Raw genomic sequence first — 20150 nt, forward strand, 5'->3', positions numbered from 1 at the left:
AAGTTTTTGTCTAACCAAAGATGTGGGGTGCTCTGAAAAAGGCTGACTAAATGTTCTTCCTCTTGGGATTCATAGTTTTGTCAAAGGATAATGCCACCCAAATTAATTAGTGAGGAACTAGAAATGAACAAAACCAGGGGCCCATCTCGCATTTCCCAAGGATATCCTTATGATTTATTTCCCAGACTTTTTGGAAAATACTCTGTGAACTTACAAATCCTGAAGGAAAAGTTTATTTGTGACCAAGATCAACATATTCGGGTTATTTAGCAGATCCAAAGTACACATAGGCTCAAAACAATAAAATTAAAGTTTTTGAGTGGCTTAATCCAAGTCACATACCCTCCACTGTGGCTTAACTTTGCAAAGAAGAGTGAGCCAAAATTCATATTGACAGCAAAGCAAAAGACTCACAAGCGCTTGATGGGTTGCAGTTGTTGCAGGCTCAAGGGGCAATTACTTTCTGACACAGGCTCAGGTTGGTATTGATAGCTTTGTTTTCTCAAGTCATCATTCAGAAACAGCATTTTATGTATCTTGTTAGATACTGATTTGATGATCTGACTCATACCATGACAAGAAATTACGTCTGTCTTGCAATCACCCAGAATATTGTGTGGCTGTCTGGGTTTCCCAGTTTCCTCCATGCCCTGGTTTCTGATAAGTGAGGAACAATGAACATATGATCTTCTATGACCTTAAGTTGCGAGAACTCATTGGAATGTTTCTCATTTAGTAGCAGTAAAAAAGAAATATATATATAAAAAATACTTAATCCTAGATGCATGAATGACTGAACTCATTTACTTTTCCTCTAGTGCATAAAAAACTATCAGTGTTAAAATCAATATGCTTTCATATCACTTTTTTCTGGTTACCATTAGTCATTTCATCCACAAAAGAATACTTTCACATTTGAAATATTTTTATTCCCCACACCCAATTTTTTTTATTTTACAATTTTTAAAACAGTGTGTTAAAAGAAACCAACTCAAACACTTAGGAATAGAAAAAGTTAGAGGTAGTTAGGACACTTAGTTTTGACAATACTACTGTACATTGTTGGCCCCTGAGCACAGACAGAAGAGTAGCCGAATAAAACTGTAAAACAAGTAAAGGAAAATGATTAAGTGTTCATATTGTATTAAAATATCTTATACTTTTCATTGTAAAGGTTTCCTTTGTTGTTTACATACATTACAGCATACAAATTCCTATTATCAAGGCCTTATTTAAATATAAGCAGCTTTTTATATATGTAAACAAATGTAGTGTGACTATTTCTTTATATTAAAAAAAATATAATCACAAATACTTGTGGTGTGTTGCCCTATTGAACTATAAACACGTAAAATGAAATGTAACCTCAGCTACAGTTGGGGATTAGATGCAATCACAGCCACTTGTCAGAGAACTCCAGAAAAATGTGTGGGCTTGCTGTAAAAAGGACATCCGCATGACAGAGCCTTCTGTCGCCGTTTGTCTTCAAACCTTATATTTCTTCTTTCCACTTTCACTAATAATGCAAATGTGCTTTAAAAAAAAGAAAGAGGAAAAAGCACAGTCAAACTCCAGAATGTAAGCCAAAAAAATAACAAAAAAAACATTCAAAACAAAAGTATATTTAGTTGATTTGTGTGTGACAGTCAGTGCCACTGGACTATTATTCCAAGGCCTCCTGCTAAACAGAGTCTTTGTTGTCTGAAATGAAGACTTACATTGAGGTCCCTAAAATACTCATTGTAGTCCAAAGCATAGCCGACCACAAAACGATTGGGTATCTCAAAGCCAACATCTGAAAGAAGTGCATTGAAAAGACAAATGTAAACTGAAAATGTTTTCTAATCGTCTTAAAGCAGAGGCTTATCGCTACCGTAAAATGTTTTATCAGTTACTTACAGTCAGGGACAGAGGCTAAGCTGTGCTGAACTCTCTTCACCAACAACCTGGGGAAGCAAAAGCAGATACTATTCGACACCATCCGCATCTGCTTATTAAAATGTGATAAATGAAAAAAAAAAAAAAAAAAAAAGAAGTAGTTTGGTCTGTATGTGTCTTGACTGAAAGGAAGGGATTTGGTGATTCACGAAACAAGCGACCACTCTTTACCCTGCAACTTTGATCATTTTGGGTTTGAAGGCTTTTACGTGCTCTAGAAGAGTCTCCATTGTCTTTCCGGTGCCAACAATGCCCTGTGAGCGGGAACACATAGAAAAACAACAAAATACACTTGGTTGGGAATAAATGCCGACGTGGAAATGCAGACAATGACGAGTTTCACATCACAGTGAAAGAGAGTCTTCTCAGTGTCTCCCGCCTGCGCTCTTATTACACAACAGTTAGCAAGCATCAATTTCACTTTCCCAGAAATCATATGATATTTTATACAAACACTGATAGGCTTTATACATTCTTCTACTGGTGAATATGACGGCCACTTGACAGAGATTAAAGAAGAAGAATGTTTACAGCAAAAAAAATAAATAAATAAAATAAAGTAAAATGCTTGACATACACAATCACATCCATGCGTCCAGCTTTACATAATCTATTTATATGTGGTTTGTTATGCATTTGGTCATAGCAAAAGTAAAAAAAAAAAAAAAAAAATCTGTTGCCACTGTAAAGTTAAATGGTATCAAAACGGTTGTGCTTATAACAAATTTTATGCAAAGATTTTGTTGATGAATTACTTATGTGGAATACCATAGTTTTTAAGACATATCACTATGTACAATCTCACAGTTTGCTTAAAGTGATTTTTAAACTTAGTGCATAGCTTTTAGTCTTTTCACAGTATGAAGAGACTAAAGGTTTTTTGGTATAAAGCTATGTGGTGTCTAGGTGCGCTGACGTGCAAATTCCTTTGCTACTGAACAGACCACGTTGTGGAAGTGTAGGAGGTTTGTTGGAACATTTTTTTTATGTAAAGAAAAAACAGCTACCGGTGCAGTGAAAATTTAGACTGGATAGCAGAAAGAGATGGAACCAAAAGCAAACCCGTCACCCACATATACCATATGGTAACATCATTCACTTAAGTATGAACACATGCAGTGAAACTTTTAAGGGTTCCAAAACTTAGTAGGTGCCAACACCAAAGAAACAAAATACTCCAAGTCCTTTGCAACTAACGACTCTGCAGATGTTTCCACTAGATAGTGCAATAAATGATAAAAGACAAATCATCCGGTCTCTGATCTTTGTAAGCAGTCATTATGAATTTCTTTAACTATGCTGTTTTTTGTCCAGCACGCTGATTCCTAATACAGAGCTGAGATTTTCTGCTTGCATGACAAAGTTAGTGAACATTGTCTGAAAAGCAGGCCTCTTGTTACTCGAATATAGGTCAGGCAATTAAAGAAAGTTTTCCTCATGTTAAAACCCAGTTTTTCTGGTAGGCAAACTTTAAATGGCCCCTTGCGACCTGAAAAACAGTCAGTACAGTGTATATATAATGAGTCTATTTTGCAAAATGGAAACAGTTAAGTACAAGGCTGACTCACCTCAACAATCAGCACGTTCTTATGAGAGCATGGTGAGGAGAGGAGAGAGGAGACAGAGCAAACAATGACGCTTGATTAGAAGCAGATTACTAAACCACACACAGTTTGCTAAGACACAAAACATAAAAAAACCATGAATCACAAGAAAAAAACATGTTTGGTTCCTTAAAGGAACAGAAAGCACACTCAAATCTAAAAGGAAAAATTTTTTTTTAGATGTCTTAATGCAGAAGTAGTGAAACATAAGCAGCAGCACCACACCCAATCACACGTTCTAACTCTGACCATAGATTAGTAATGCTTTTATTCATTTTCTTAAAATATGCATCTGTCCTCAAGATAAAGACTGAACCAGAAAAATCTCTGCATCATCGAGATTGGAAATCTTTTCATCAGCCATACTAATCTGAATGTCAGTGTAATCGCTGAAATTCTGCAGATGCCTGTCTAATCGACAGAAAACTTGCCACAAATCACAATCTAGGCACAATCTAAGCTTTGCTTCATCTCATCTATGCCAGGAAGCAAGTTACACATCTACAATTTAGATTGTAGATGTGTAGTTTGCTAATAAAATGTTCATCCAAGCATGTAATTGTGCTTTGTTTACGTCTCCTTATTCCTTATCCTTTGAATTTGTCCTACGGACTTATTTAAGGATAAGTTTGCAGGACAAAGAACCCATGAAAAATATAAACTAATGAGGTATGTGTAAAGTAGAAAAAGTCGGGGGGGAAAGTGAAACCACCTATTTAAACATTTCACAATTTCACAGTTAGCTCTCACCAGTAAAGCTATGCTTTCTTAAGTAACAAAGTTGCAGCTACATTTTATTTCCAGACACACTGGAGCTTGAGTACTTCGCACAAACACTTGAAATACTGCAAGAAAATCATAAAACAGCAAGTCAGACTTGCTATCCAATGTCCTTTTCAGTACAGTAGGTATTTACAGTAGACTGAATCTGGCTACAGGACAGACTCCTGTCCAGCTGAGGGAAAAGTCGAATGTGAATAATCAAATGAGGTGATGACGCATTAGATTGGCACTCTAAAAATAGGTTCACTAACTTATGAATGCGGTAAAAATTGCTGGTGATTCATATCCGTGCACACAGACATGCACACGTTCAGAGATTTGTAATGAAAACCTTTGCAGAGCAGCTAAAGACGCTGGTACTAATCTCTACATCTGATGAACAACAGCAAAATGGAACTGCAAATTGAATTTAATGTATATTTTTAGATTTATTAAGATTGTGATGACAGTCCTAACAAATACGATGCTGCTGGAAGGAATCATGTACAAATATACTTACATATTTAAGAAGCCAAATTATGATTTTATTATTGGTGAATAATAAAAACATGAGGCTTAGAGACTTAGATTTACTTGAAGGGAAATTGATGGTTTGTGTCTGTTCAGGTACAGAATGTCTTAGGAACTGGATGCTTTATAAAGGAGAATGTTTCTAAAGCTTTTGAATAGAAAAGGTGCAACAACAGAAAACTCAAAAATTAAGATTTGCTGTTTTAAACTAACATTTTGTTGGTCTACAACTTACTTTCTGTTATATAGAATAAAAACTACTGTGATTAGCACTTTCACACAATTACCAGATAAAATACAGAGTAATGAATAAAATAAAGATACTTACTTATAACAGAATTGCATGTCCATTTGGATATTATTTTTACACCCATTATTTTTTTCTCATTTTTGACACACTTCAAACACAAACATCAGCGTATTTTATAATGACTTTAAATTATTAAGCAGAAAGGAGAGACTAGGTGTGAAAGAGAAACACAAGACATGGTTTTCCAAACTTTATTCAAACCATCATTTGAAAATTGTATTATGCATTCATATTCACCCCAAACCCAAGCCCACCAATACTTTATCAGTTTTGTAGGTATGCAAAACTCTTTTGAGGTTTGAGGAGACTGAATTTTCTTTTTTGCTAATTTGGTTCTGGAAAAAAAAAAAAAAAACTAAATTAAATCAGACTGGAAGGAAAGAGTCTGGAAATATCAAATGTCAAATCTTGCTGCAGGACGGCTTTGGGTCTGAACTTTGAATAAACCACTCTAACACATGATTAGTTGTTGAGTTCACCAATTCAATTGCAGCTCTGACTGTACGACCAGGGTTATTTCCTAGTGGCATTTAAGTCTTCACAACAGCCTGACATCTACTGCAGATTCAAGCAGGATTTATTCCAGTGTTGCACTGTAATTTATCAACAAACTTTAGCCAACTTCACTGTCTGTCACTGCTGAAGAAAAGTATCCTTACAGCATGATGCTGCCAGCACCATGTTTCACAGGATAAAGTAATCATAGTTATGAGCAGAATTAGTGTTCCACCACAAATATCTAGCATATAGTCGTAAAAAATTACATTTTGGTCTGGTCCGACTATTGCACCTCTACATGTTTGCGGAGTCCCCCACGTGAATGAAAACTAGAACTAAAACTTTTTATTGCCTTTCTTTAAACAATGACTTTGTTCTTGCCAGATTTCCATAAAGGCCAGATTTGTGGAGCGTGAAACTAACAGTTATCCTTTCAACAGATTCTCCAATTGAAGCTGTGAATCTCTGTAGCTTGCAGACAGGCTTTCTTTGTGCGATTTTTCAGTCTGATTTGGCAGGTTTACAGCTGTGTGAATGGGACGATGCATAAAGAGCTCGAGACTTTGCATAACCTAACCCTGTCCTGACTTCTACAGAGTTTTATCCCTGCCTGCTGTATTCTTAGATCCTCATGTTGTGGTTTGTTCGACCTCTGAGCCCTTCAAGGAACAGCTCGATTTCTACTTTGGAAAAAATACCCACAGCTATAGAAGTTGTTTGCTAATTAGTTGATTCCTCAAGCCTTTTGTTGCACTGAATTTTATTTGGGAGTTATCAAAGCAAAGAATGAATACTATGCCTCTCTTACTTTTATCGGTAAAAGTTTTTAAAAACAATACATATTGTTCTTCCACTTATTTATGTGCATCTTTGTGTTGGGATATCACAAAAATCTAAGTAAAATTCGTGGAAGTTTGTGGTTGTAACTATAGAAAATGTTTTTATTTTAATCTTATTGTATGACTATGTTTGCAACGTGTTTCCAAAATTGTCTATAAATGCATAGAAAGAGCACTAACTATTGCCCACAAAGAGATAAATACGTTTTAGACAGTTTAGGAAACGATCTTGCAACCTCTCAAAATAGTAGTCTTGTGACCAGCCACAGTGGTCAGCACAGTCCAAGAAGACACTTTAGGAGATAGCATAGAGATTATCAGAGCTTTGTAAACAGTCAGGATCCACTCCAGCTCAAAGGAGAACCAACTGTGATCACGTGATAACAAGACAAGCAGCTGTGCAGCGAGCCTGAAGCAACAGAGCTACAGTCATCCTGCTAATCTACATACTCACTACGTCCTCACATTTTCACCAACTCCACACTTTGGTCACACTGAGATAAAGTAGAATAAACCTTTAAACAACTGCATTAGAACAGCAGGTATCTGATTGGAGCTGTCTGACCCTGCCATCTTTGATCTGCTTTATGGAACCATCTTGTCAGGCTGAAGGAAGAGCAAATTTAGAGGAAAGGCTGCCCTCTTGAGGTCACTGCACGGTGGCTCAATAAATGTCATCTCTAGACAACTTTGGGTTACTTTGCCTTCTAGCAATGCATGCATTTGGTTATAACATTTTTTCCCCCAGTGATGATCTCATTGAGAACCTTACCTTTCCAGCTAAAAAAGACAGGTCTTCCGCTCCCAGTATGTGAAGATCTTCTGTCGACTGGTCATTCTGCAGAAACAAATGTGTTTTAACATAGGGCTAAGCAGCATTTGAGACTAAACTGTATAACTTAAAAGCTGAATTGCATTATTTTTTGTCTTCAAATTGCACATTTATTGAGAATAAGAATAACCTCCAGGCATAAAACAAACCGATCGATAAAGGAACACCGCAGTCATATCGGCTATCTGTCTTGATTTTTTTTCTCCCACGTTTGAACAAACACATCTGAGCTAAAGCTAGACAAAGATCCCACTGTCATAATGCTGACAGCGTAACACACACATCTTCTGACTAAGTCATGAGACACAAACCCATCAAGGCTGATAATGTCAACCATTAAAGCAGCTTCAGCATCCTTAAACCGAAGCCACTTGAGGTCAGTCTGTCTCCAGCGGCTTTCCTTGACTACAGCAGAAAGAGGACAGGACAGGACAGGACGGGACGGAATGGGAGGGGGCTCACCAGGTAGCTCCTGAGTCGGATGAAGTGGACCCTCATGGGGATTGTGTGGTTGGAGTTCCGGCTGAGAGCCTTGATCCTTTCCACCAGGTCGGCACAGAACTGGTAGCCTCCTTTTAGCACGCACAGCACCACAATGTCATGGTCGCCGAGGTCGCCCATGATGTTCCTAGCAAGACGTTCTGTCCTGCAGAATGAAAAGAAAGAGAATGATTTAGAACTTCTCCGACTTTTTAAGGTCAAAATATCCCTGCCTCACTGTTAAAACTAAAACTATGGTATACTGATTATTCAAAATTACATCAAAACATCTATACGAGATGTGCTCTACCTACATATTTAGTGCATGTTAAAAATGTTACTATAGAATATGTTCTAGCATAGTTATATGTTTGACCATTAAAGTTACACCTTCTATTTTGAACAAAGTTTTTCATTTCAACTTTTCCATTTACACACGTTTGAAAAGACCCCAGCTTTGATGTGGAGTATAGCACTGTTTTTGTTTTTTGTTTTTTTTTCCCCAATATGCATTTTAGTTCATTTTGAACTAACTGAATTGCCATATTTCTGTTAATTTTCAATACAATCTGTGTGCACACCTCCAAATTGCACCTGAGCGCAGATTGCTGAGCTCTTCATGTGCTCAGACACATAAAGTGGATAAGGAATCTTACACATTCTCTGTGTGAAAGCTGTTCTGAAGAGATCAGCAAGTGTTTGATATAATTTTACATCACTAAAGAGTCCAGGAGAAGAAGACGGTACAAGGTCTGCATGTGTATAGCGCTTCATCAAGTCAGAGGACTCCAGAGTGCTTTACAATACATTCACACGCTGATGGCGACAGCCACAATTGCCGTGGGGCAGACTGACGCAGGTGAGGATGCTACACAATCTGAACCAACACCAGTGGGCAAGAACACAGTGACTGAGATGGAGCAGGGGTTCGAACAGGAAACAGTTATGTTAAATCAAGACATCACAGCTAAATACTTTGGAAGCAACAAAAACAGAAAACTTTTATTGTTTTATTAATTCTACACTTACTAACTACAATAACAGTTTTTATGCATTAAACATTTGAAGGACTTTAATGGTACATTTGATCAGATACGTCATTAAAATACAGAGATAAAACAGACAACTTTCAGTTTTGTTTTGCAACTGTTCCTCTAGTTTTTCCCCCATTTGTTTCTTTTTAAGTTTGCATTTAACAGAAGGCAGAAAAGCAAGAAAGTCGAGCTCACATAAAGTGTATGATATACCTCTGATTTCCCCCTAACGACTAGTTAATGATCACGTAAGACTTCTATGCAACCTAAGAGCAACCAAAACGGGAAGGGGAAACTTGCTTAGGCCGCAGGAATCTACACAGTTTCAGTCGTGTACCTGTCCATGATCACGCCATGTGGAATGATGACACAGTCTAAATCTCCGGAGTAATGAGCGGGGTAGCTGAAGAGATCTAAACTGTAACCTGGCCAGTCATCGTTGATCTGAGAGGAGACAGTCAAACATAAACATCATTCTGTGGAGTACAGTGGAAATCACAACTTATTCACGCAGGCTTCCACGCTGCAAACTCTCTGCAGCAGCAACGCCCGCCTGCCGCTTTAGTTTAGACAAAACCAATCTACACAGAGCGCAAAGTTTTCTGATTGCGCATAAATTGAGCGCTTGTTCATTTCCTGTGAAGTTCTCTTATTAAATTACCACAATCCCCTCGCTTCTTCTATCGGCCCGAGCGTCTACTTCTGCCATGTTTTCCCGTCGAACACAAGAAGGCTCTTGTCTGAGGAAGGTGGTGGTGCAAGCCCACAGAGGGGTTTGGCACGGTGATGAGAGAGGAGGAGCATCAGAGTTAGGGAATGTGAAGCCTGTCGTGTATCGCCGCGGCCGCTAGAGGCGCTCTAACACAACGTTTTTATTGCAGCGACATCAGGATGCGCGTGCTTCTCTTGTTTTCCAAGTCAACTATTTGTTGACTGTCTCAGGTTTAGCGGGGATGACAGACGGGGTCTGCAAGGCAACTTAGTTTTCTGAGATACTATTAAACGCTTGTGGAAACAGTTGTGCAATTATAAACCAAGACTACCAAATGGGATTTAAAATGAAATCTCAAATATTGAATTGTTTTTAAGTGTAGATCAATGAAGAACAAAAACATTAAAGAAGGGCTTCAGTGCTGTGTAAAGCAATTCATATCTCTTGAGCTGTATCTGTCTGTTGTGTTTGAACCACACATTATTATATTTCTATGGGTTTTATTTGATAGACCAACACAAAAGGTTGCATTGTCATAAAGTAAAAGAAAATGTTACATGTCATTAAAAAGGTTTTACAAATAAAAAATATGAACAGTTTGGCATGGATATATATTTATTCTGAGACCATAAAATAAAAGAAGTGTAACCATTTGCCTTCAGACATTATTCAGTTAGTAAATTCAGTCTGAGTATGTATAATTGTATCTCAGTATAGATATAGCAGAATTATCCAGGTTGGATGGGTCACTCTTCGAGGTCTTTGAAGTCTAGTTCAGGATGTTATGCTGGTAATTAATTATTTCTTGACTGTATAGCTCAGTGAGAAACAGGGCCTGGGTGTGTTTAGGTTGATATAATTTAATCCCTGATTCAACAAGGAGGATAATTCTGTTATCACATTGAGTCAAGTTGGCTTGTATAATTATTATTTTTGTTTGTTTCTGAATAGATTAAATCAACATATAAAAAAAACTAATTTAGTCTTTAAGCAGGTAACATTTGGATGATATTAACATTTGAAACATTTAAGTCTGGCAAAAAAAAAAAAAAAAGCAAACCCAGAAGAAATCTACATGCTTTTATTGTATGTCTACCATGTCTATGTCCATGTCTACCCTTAACACTTAATGTCTGATTTAGTCGTTAGAGTTTTTTATTATCTCTGTCATTTAAAGTTTATGGCACGTTAGAAGCATCTTGGAAGGAGGACTTGGTCTATTTGTCACGCTACAGTAAGCAGCTTTTATGGTTGTTTTACACTTTCACGACCTTCACTTTTAAAGTCTGTAACATTACTTGGTGCAACCGTTTGTACAATTGTTGTTATCTAGTTTTAGAAATTATTTATTTATTTATTTATTTATTTATTTATTCATTCATTCATTCAATAACTTAATGATGATGATGTTAAAAAAATAAATTATCTGGTAGAAAAACAATAATTACTCTGGTTTTGACTAAAACATCTAACTAAATATTCATGCTTTTTCTTGTACATGTTTGCCAGGCTGCAGAAAATAAACTGTCTGAAAATATAAAACATGTGAAGAGGAAATGCACAGTACTTCTTTATTAAAGCAAACTGTGTTGCCACACTGTACAACGTAATCTGTGACAGTGTGTGAATGACTGTATTTTCGATAGACCACCATGGAAACTGTGTGGACAGCATGTCCAGCAGCAGCAGGGTCTGGGTTGTTGTGTCACTACACATTAGAGAGGTCTGCTAGGCGCTGTTGAAAAGGGAAGACAAGGTGTCTGGGCCCTTCCACCCGTGCTGCTCCATGGAGACCGCCTTTAAACAGCAGTACATTGTCATCTGGGGAGGCAAATGTCAACAGCAACATTAGATTTCAATCACCCTGCACATTCTCACCACCTCAAAGGGAACAAGGAGGTGTTAAAACTACCCTGCATGACCAAATCCCTCAAAATAGGATGAAACACTTCCGCGCTGTTCGAGCGATTTCACTTCATGTTTTTGTTTCAGAAGCTGAGCTGCGGGCTTCTAGCTGGAATAATCAGGCTCATCCGCAGCACTGTGGTGCTGAGCGATGCTGCACAAGCCAGAAGATGTTTTTGGGTGAAGTCTTGTCAGATTGTTTTTGATGCCCTCTTTCTCTCTGCTGGGGAGAGCAGGCTGGCTCCTCTGGTGCCCTCGGGGTGCAGGGGAGCAGTCTGGCTTTGGCATTTCACACTCGCTCAGCAGTCAAAGCCTGTGACCGTCCGCAGACTTTACCGCCAACTGCTCCCTTGCGCCCTCGCCCGCATGTTGTTTGGCCAATTACGGATATTCAGTTAGTATGAAAGTAATTCTGGCAGACATGCAACTGTCCGGCCTGATAACGTCACAGGTCTGATTTGAATACAGGATATTATCTTTTTTTTTTTTCTGTCTACACTTGATGCATTTCATACAGATATCAGCAGCAGTAATAACAATAATAATAAAAAAACTGACATTCAGAATAACAACATCATTAAGACTTTAAACATTTCAGATGCATCTGTGAATCTGAATAAATCCGATTATTTCCTGTTTGCCCTTGAAGTGTCCTGTTGTGACTGATCCTGGATGAATGTTAGCACTGGTCATAAACAGGCCAAATAAAAAACTCTTAATGGATAAATGTTTGGTTTGGGTTAGCCTTGTGTCTTTCAGTCTTTCTTTCACTCCAGATTACTTTGCTCCACCCAGTGATCCTGGATTAAATCCAGAAACAGTCTAAAATACATTTTTTTTTTTTTTTACTTGAAACCATCTTGACAACAAAACTCAGTGAAACCTATTCTTAGCTTAAAAACAGAATAAGATATAATATATGGCTTCCACCACTGCTACTTTAGATAAGTATGATATAGTCTGACACGCTCTATTGTTTTTATTTTATAATAGCAACTGGAAATACTGAGCCTCTTTTGCAATCACTTATCTCTAACAATAAAGGGGATTAAATAGAAAATCTAGGTTAATTTCATTTCTTTGAGAAATAATATAGGGCACATTTTATTACACCATCTAGCAGCCATTGTTCTTTTCTTTAGAGACTTTTGCCATTTTAGAAAACATTTAAAGAGAATAAAGCTGGTTCACTTAGGTTATCTTAAACAGAAATCCTCAATTTATATTTTTCAAGTGGACATGATGCAGAATGAAAACATAGAGAAAAAAATGTACGCAATAAAATCCCGTTTTTAAGTTTGAGTAATTCACCACTTTTGGTGTATTCCAGGGACCATGTTGCATTGCTACACACAGGTCGCACATGGTAATTGCAATATTTTTTGTATCTCTTTTCTTTAAAGAGAATAATGTTCATCTTTAAAAACTGCAAACATACAGACAGTTTTGGCAAAATTATTTTCATAAGTTTAACTTTGAACTTAGCTTATATGTAAAAGTCAATGTAATTTAATTTGCATAATTTTTGGGGAGTTGGATAGTCATTTTTAGAAACAATACATAATGTCAATAAGCAACAGCTTAACAACAAAACAAATTCATTGCTTTTTAGGTGGGCTATGCATAAACCTCACTATTAATTTTTTAATTTTTTTTTTCACATTTCATTTATCATTACCTGTTCTGCAGGTTTCTTAGCTAACCTCTGAAGGGAGACAGCAAATGTTTTGTTTGGCTTCAGCCGTGGTTTCCATACAGAAACTGTATTTTGGCAAGCATAAAGCAATATCTTTTAGAAACGGATTCAGGACTGGAAGAAGTAACTGTGCCACCCTTTCACTTTAAAAGAATGATAGCATAACCCCGCTGTGAAAGCTTCACAAGCGTACTCCAATATTTCCATTGTTTTTGATTCATTTCAGTTGAAGTGTTGCAGTGCCTGATAAACACCAGATTACAGAACATGTGCCTTCATAAGTACCCATATGAATTTTGTGGTATTCCATTCTTAACACACTGCGTTTAACATAACAAGCTATAACAGCTTAATCTCTTCTAGGAAGCTTTTCACAAGATTTTGTAGGATTGTGTTTATACAAATGTATGACCAGATTGTTGGATTAAAAGGCCTGACTCACAGTACCTGCTCTATTTCATCCCAAAGGGTTTTGATCAGGACTGTGCAGACCAGTCAAATTCGTCCGTGTCAAACCTGCTCATCCTTTTTTTTTTTTTTTTTTTTTTGTAGACCTTGCTTTGTTCACTCATGCACAGTCATGTAGGGACAGGAAGGGACCGTCTCTAAACGGCTCCCACAAAGTTATACATTTCATGACAAGACTTACAGGTGTACAAGTGGGATGCTACCAATGTACTGTTTTTGAACTCAGCACCTGAGACTGCACATTCATTTAAAAAAAAAATGCTTGCAGAAGCTGTCTGCATACCCATTTACTTCAATCATTTTGCATGTGAATGAAGACATTTCCAGAAACAATGAGGCGCTTACAAGGAACATCCTCATTTCATCATGAGGACTCAGCATAGAAAGAAAAAGAAGCAGCTCTATACCTGCACTGTAGTACATATTATTTTAATGTGTTGAAAACCCTTTGCAACAAGGCAAGTCAAGCACAACAGGTGCACATAAACACATGTCGAAAGTTCATGAGCTAAATCACAAAAACAAAGGACCAAAAAAAAAAAAAGAAAAAAAAAAAAGTAGCATGCCAGTAAAATCAAATACAAAAGTATAAGTCACACAACATAAAAAATAACTATAAACAAGGTTGGGCTGCTTATAAAACACAATTATTTGACATAATATCATGTTCAAATATTGGATGTTTAATGACTAACATTTGTTCATAAATGTCAGAATGAACTTCATGTTTGTTTTTAGTTCTGCTAAAGAACCCGCTGAATCACGTAACCGACCAAAGGTGTAATGCGCTCCAGAAGGCGTAGTTCGACAAAATGGGAATGTACTCTTCTTTACATGTCCATCAGCTGAGCCGTAGGTCATACTTCTTTATGTAACGATAATCAGTGACTTAATGCTCGGAGCGGCTCCAGAGCTGTGCTTTAGAATCAGGAAGAAGGATCCACTGTGTGGAAAAACTCTTGTTAACATAAAGATGTCCCTGTATCAGTGGATTGCGTCTCTGTGTATTAAAAAATATATTACAAACAATTATGACAAACTTCTTTTTCCTGTTGAAATTTATATTTTAGTCTCCTCAATGCACCACTTTTTAAAATTCTTTTCTTTTTATAAAGGAGCCATGTAGATGAGCTGATAAAGAAATAACGCAGTAAATATTTGATGAAATAGCACACTACATGACATGTAAAGGTTTTGATTTGGTTATGTGAGCATTTTGGTATCATCAGACAGAGAAGACAGCAAAACGTAATGTGAAAAGAAAAAAAAAATGTTCTCGGAGATTTAAAAAAAGAACAAGAGCTTTACAGTACCGCACTTTTTTTTTTTTTTTTTTTTTGTTTGCATCTGCCTTTGTACCAATGTGCTGCAGAAGCAAAGTCAAGACTGCGTGAAAGACTTTCCGCTGATATCCCTCGCATCTTAATGAACGATGTCAAGCTTGTCTGTTTTGATGACAAGTATTTATTTTATTGTTTTACAGATAGCATACTTCACAGGGTTACCTTAGAGGTAAAATCTCCTGACAGAACTCAGTTTTGACTTGCCGGAGACAGAAGGGGGAGGATGAACATACTTTTATCGAGCACACATTGTAAACAACTGAGCAATATTTAAGTCTAAATGGCGTACCATGGAGTAGGTGAGAGACAACAAAATGTAAGAAGATGTGCCTCTTGTTTGCAAAGACAAAAGTTTCATTTTTACAAAAACAAATAATGGTCACTGACATTTTTTTTTAACTCTTCTTAGTGGCTGAGAGGTAGAATGAAGTATTTTCAGTTAAACCAATGGTTTTATTCATCTACTTTATTTGATCATCTCATCATATTGAGTGAAAACATTACAAGTGAATAAGGAACCCCAGCCCTCTGATTATTATGTGAAAGCTGTACAAACCCTCCGCTGATTGAAATGTTATTGGATTTTTCTTGCGAAACTTCTTATTCGTATCCCAAAAGTCTGTTGTTATAGGCTGAGAAACATTTTTCGTTCAGGGCTAGGATTTCACAGGACCTCGCCGAAATATGGGAAGTGAATTCCTTGGTTTTTAACACTGTGAGGAGCAACGTTCGTTCATGTTTTTTTTTTGTTTTGTTTTGTTTTATTCTTTCGGGGATGAGGTGTGGAGATGGAGATATTCAGTTGGAAGTATCTGAATGGACGCTCCCGGGTCCTTCTGTGGGCGATGTCACTGACGAAGGAGTCGGAGCATCTTGCCAGCCGCCGTTCGTCTGCGAATGCGAGAGAAGAAAAGAGCGCAGTGAAAACTTGGAAACAAAGGACACAAACACAGGAAACAAAAGCTGACAAAGAACAGGTATTGCCACCCATATTTCATGTAAATTTTCAGAGATCTGAGTTCTTTTCGACCCGTTCAGAAATGTCCTTATGATATTAAATAACTTTATCATTTAGCAGGTCAAGTTTTAAAGGCAAAATCTATAAAAAAATAATCAAGGAAAAAAAAGGAAAGAAAGGAAAAATGAACAAAAAGTGATCATATTGTTATGGATTCCTAGAACAGATGATTAGTTTGTGTTTTGCTGTTCACATATTCTCAGGATTATACAATTTTCTTCTTATACAGACAGCTTTTTTTAACAACTACTTTATAGCAGTTTTTCTGCATTACATCCGCAGCTAATTTGAATATGATATATACAGCATATTGGATATTGCCAACCATGACTTCTACTGTTCCTGCCCATGTCTGTTGCTAAAACACTTAGGCACAAATGGAGAGTGTTATTAACTACAACTTGAGGAACAATTGTTCAGACAGAATCTAAAATAATAATAATAATAAAAAAAAAACAGATTCAACAGGCTCTCTCTGAACTGATGCATAAAAATAATACTAGACGTTTTCTCAGTCGCTCTCTACAGGGTTGTAATATACCAGATAAAAGATAAGACGGGCCTTTAGTGTGACTGTGCTACCAGCTATGTCGGAAATGCTGGAATTAGATGTGATCGCTTCTGATCGCCAACTCTGACAGTTTCCACCTCAGCAGGGAATGGGACTGCTTCCTAATTGGTTCCCGCAACATTCATAGGTGCACCGCAGCACCGACGCTGAAATGCTTAGCGAGGCTTGACAGGTTTCTTTACATTTTTTTCCTTCAGAAATTAAGCATCATGTGTTTTTATTATTATAGTAGAATATGTGAAATTTATGCTCAAAGTTGATTCCTTTGTGGCAAAGTCAATATCGCTATTGTCCACCAGGGAGGACATTTGTTTTACAGCCAAGCATTTCAAACATACGAAAACAACGTAAAATGCATAGACAATGTTAAAAGCATACAGAGTGTACAAGCAACACTTCATAAGTATATATAAGATGGAATTTCGAACTCACAACCGTAAGATACCATAAAAACTGAGACATGCCTGCATTTTTAGGAATAACTTTAGGGAAAATTTCCCTCAGATTCAGCAGATTGTGATTCCTGTCAGTATTTTCAAGAGGTAAATCCTCAACTTTAATGTAAGCATGAAAGACTTCGTCTGCAGCAGATCACTGAAATGCTAAGGAGCCTTAAAAAATATTTCCGTGCCACTTCTCTCACTTTCCTTTTCACACGACTGACTTAATGTGAGATAAACAGAGGAGATGAAACACAGAACACACAGGGCTTTCATGTATCTTGAATATACCCCCGAGATGTTTGATAAAAGAATAAATTATCACAATAAAATGCAGCTTTTTAAAAACGGAAGCCATCTCAAATCGCGATAAAAGGTCGACTAAGGACCATTTAGGACATTAATTGCAATTTCCACGCTATTAGTGAGCGCTGGGAACGTGCTTTGGCAGCCTCTTATTTCCAAACCCTGTTATTTTGCGTAAAGACCGTCTGTCATCTCATTCAGAGAGAAAAAGAATTAAAAAAAAAAAAACACATTTCCAGTCTGCAAGTGAGGCGACACCCACCAGCAATTTAAGGGGGTGTAATTGCTGTTCAAGGATAAAGAGAGAGAGGTGAGCCACGAGAGCTCAGTCAGTAAATTGTACAGAGGAAAAAAAAAACAAAAAAAAAACAAAAAAAAACACAGCTCTATAAATATAAAACCTCATTCAGACTAGCTGTGCAAGCATTTTTCGTTTAAAGTGTTCTTTTTTGGTGCTTATCTAAACTTTTATTTTGATATTAAAGTCTTAGATACAGAGGCTTTTACTGCTGCGCGCAGGTGTCTGGCTCAATTGGATTTGGATTTATTCGTTTCATTTTCTTCTAAGGATTACAATAGATAAAAATATGTAGCAGGCTTTTTGATAGAGGAAGTTTTAAATCCTATCGAAAATGAAAATATATGACTGTCCACATTTATGCATCAATCTTTAACTACTGTCTCAGCTCCCCTCTTTTATTTGCCAACAAAAGTGAATGTTTTACGTATATATTGCCACTTTCTGGATTGTGCATACAAGATAATAAAATAAAAGGAGACACCACATTAGTAACGTGTCTGTTATTACTTGTTCATGTGATTATGGAACCAGTTTAGTTGGATCAAGTTGTATTAAGGTTTTAGAAAGTTACGGTTTCTAATTTGTTGAAATGTCACTCCTTTCAAAGTCATGTCACAAGAAAAAGCCAGAGTAGCTGTATGGAGCAAAAAGTATCCAGTATATGTTGCTGCGCACTGCCAGTCAGCTATGTGAATAAAAGACTTCTGCACATTTTTCACTCTTACGCTACATAACTGAGACCAATTGGTCATATGGTAACAGTGTTTTGAAACTACAGCTGAAAAGTGCCTGGAAATTACATTTTTAAATGAACTAAAATAAATAAATAAAAGTGGATAAGCTACAAGTGACAAGTGTTAGCTGTTTGCAGGCTCAGCCAGTTCAGACAGGCCAGTTAATAAACCAGCTAAAAGCAGCTTGTTGCATTTGTGTGGCAGTATTCTGCACAATAACAGCTACTCAATTCAGAAGGTTTTCAACATATTAACTTAAGTCTGTGTATCAGAATTCAGATTACAACAAATAATAATGTTGAATAAAGCATAAATATAACAATCATAAATATGTTTGACTATTTTGCAGCAGTGAGAATAACTGCTGCATGTTAAGCATTTTTTAAAGTATTTGTGTAAATATTATGATATTATAAACCAGGATTTTTTACTTGTTATCACACAGAGAGACACCAAATTGCTTGGTTTTGTCTCAGAGAGTCTCAGATTACATTATATGACTCACAGCCAATTTCTACATTTAACAGCAACTGCGTCCAGCCTGTTGCGTGTTGCGGCAAGTTGGACATATTAGCACTCCTATTTTAGCAGGAGGCATGTCGCGGGCTTGGCTGTCAGTGCTGCTGTTCCTGTGGATGACTGATCTGGCCAATGTGCTTGGACTGTTCGCCCAAAGCCTCGCTCTTTCCGTCCCTGTGACTGTCGTATCGATTCTGGTCAACCCCCGCGCAGCCTGTCGCCGTGGATCTGCACGCTAACACGTAGCCTCCAGTGCTGAGCGTCCCGCTCAGTCCGGCGCCGTAGTCCAGAAAGTAGCCATAGGTTGCTAGTTCCAATTTTTGATTGGCTGATTAAAAGGTTCGTCTCAGATTCAGCAAGAAATATATATATGCCTATTCTTTTTTTTTTTTTTTTTTTTTTTTTGAGAAGCAAATTGAGTGACTCTTTGAGAGATTATCATTGGTGAGGGGGTTGACTCCTTTGTTCTTTTTCTGTCTGTTGTCAAACAGTCTAGGAGGATCTGCCTGGTACCTTGTCACAATATGCACCCAGATTTGAACACTATCACGCACATCCTGCCACAAAGGAATCATTTCAGAGCCGAACAGCAAAGGGTATGTCAGGAAGAACAGAGGGAGATTGTTTACAGGTCTTACGTTGATGCCCTGCGGACTGTACATCTGGCTGGCTGCGAGGCTGTCACTGTATCCTCCGGTCTGGCTGATAACATGGCGAAGGGTATCCACCTGGAACAGCGGGGGACACAGACAAAAGGGCCCGGTCAGACAAAAGCTCTGTGCAATAAAGACAGCGATGTGCAAGGAAAGGTCACTCTGATAATAAAAGGCTATCATAAACAAGAAAAGGTTACAAACAATGGATCTGAATGATCTGGCTGCTCATACAAGCTCTGCAACGGAGGAAGCAAAAGGACAAAATGATAGAGAGAAACCAAATATTAAAGCATTTTTGTAGCTGTTGGTAAATAAGTCATCAGTGTCAGAAATTAGCAGTTGCATGCAGACTGCAGTGAGTTCTCTTCGCTGTCTGCGAAGGCGTCTGTCAGAACTGTCAGGTTGTTCAGGCTTATCTGCCAGTTTTATTTTTTTACTTTGAATCATATCGAATTGTGAGAAAATATTTGCTATTCATGATTTTTTTTTTTTTTAAATAAGTAAATAAGAACTCTGCAATCCCTAATATGGGTTAAAAGAAATTCAGTGGGATATCATGTTGCTAAAACAAAAGACAAGACTTTGTTAGAATTTAATGTAACTGAGAAGATGATGGCCGTTGCTCAGCTGATAAGAGCGTTTGCGTTAAATCA

At 37.3% G+C, this 20150-nt stretch overlaps 2 protein-coding genes across 6 annotated transcripts in view; both read right to left on the reverse strand.

Moving 5' to 3' along the window:
* Positions 1-907: 907 nt before the first annotated feature.
* prtfdc1b (phosphoribosyl transferase domain containing 1b) lies at positions 908-9604 on the reverse strand. Its single transcript, XM_015005697.2, has 9 exons — positions 9490-9604; positions 9166-9272; positions 7777-7960; positions 7255-7320; positions 3507-3524; positions 2110-2192; positions 1900-1946; positions 1719-1795; positions 908-1533 (listed from the first exon to the last, which is right to left on the reverse strand). Exons 1-9 carry the CDS (start codon positions 9535-9537, stop codon positions 1486-1488), a joined length of 678 nt encoding a protein of 225 aa, XP_014861183.1. The 5' UTR covers positions 9538-9604; the 3' UTR covers positions 908-1485.
* A 4277-nt stretch (positions 9605-13881) lies between these two features.
* pbx1a (pre-B-cell leukemia homeobox 1a) overlaps positions 13882-20150 on the reverse strand; it is a 65615-nt gene continuing 59346 nt past the window's right edge. For 2 of the 5 annotated variants that reach the window (XM_015005687.2, XM_088014593.1), the window contains 2 exons: positions 19480-19569; positions 13882-15843 (listed from right to left, as the gene is read on the reverse strand). In XM_015005687.2, coding sequence (XP_014861173.1) covers positions 15751-15843; positions 19480-19569 — 183 coding nt within the window. In that variant the 3' untranslated portion in view covers positions 13882-15750. Of the gene's footprint in view, positions 15844-18813; positions 19570-20150 lie in introns of those variants that run through there. The other 3 variants (XM_015005686.2, XR_015765807.1, XM_088014592.1) reach the window with 3 other exon arrangements.

The sequence above is a fragment of the Poecilia mexicana genome, unplaced genomic scaffold (genome assembly GCF_051168715.1).
Source record: "Poecilia mexicana isolate PSO_F unplaced genomic scaffold, ASM5116871v1 scaffold_17, whole genome shotgun sequence".
Lineage (NCBI taxonomy): Eukaryota > Metazoa > Chordata > Actinopteri > Cyprinodontiformes > Poeciliidae > Poecilia > Poecilia mexicana.

Coding starts and splice junctions, on each gene's coding strand:
- prtfdc1b (XM_015005697.2), bottom strand. CDS start 9,537: ATGGCAGAAGTAGACGCTCGGGCCGATAGAAGAAGCGAGGGGATTGTG. Junction 1,796..1,899: donor CTTAGCCTCTGTCCCTGACT/GTAAGTAACTGA, acceptor CACTTCTTTCAG/ATGTTGGCTTTGAGATACCC. Junction 1,534..1,718: donor AGTATTTTAGGGACCTCAAT/GTAAGTCTTCAT, acceptor TTTTTTTTAAAG/CACATTTGCATTATTAGTGA.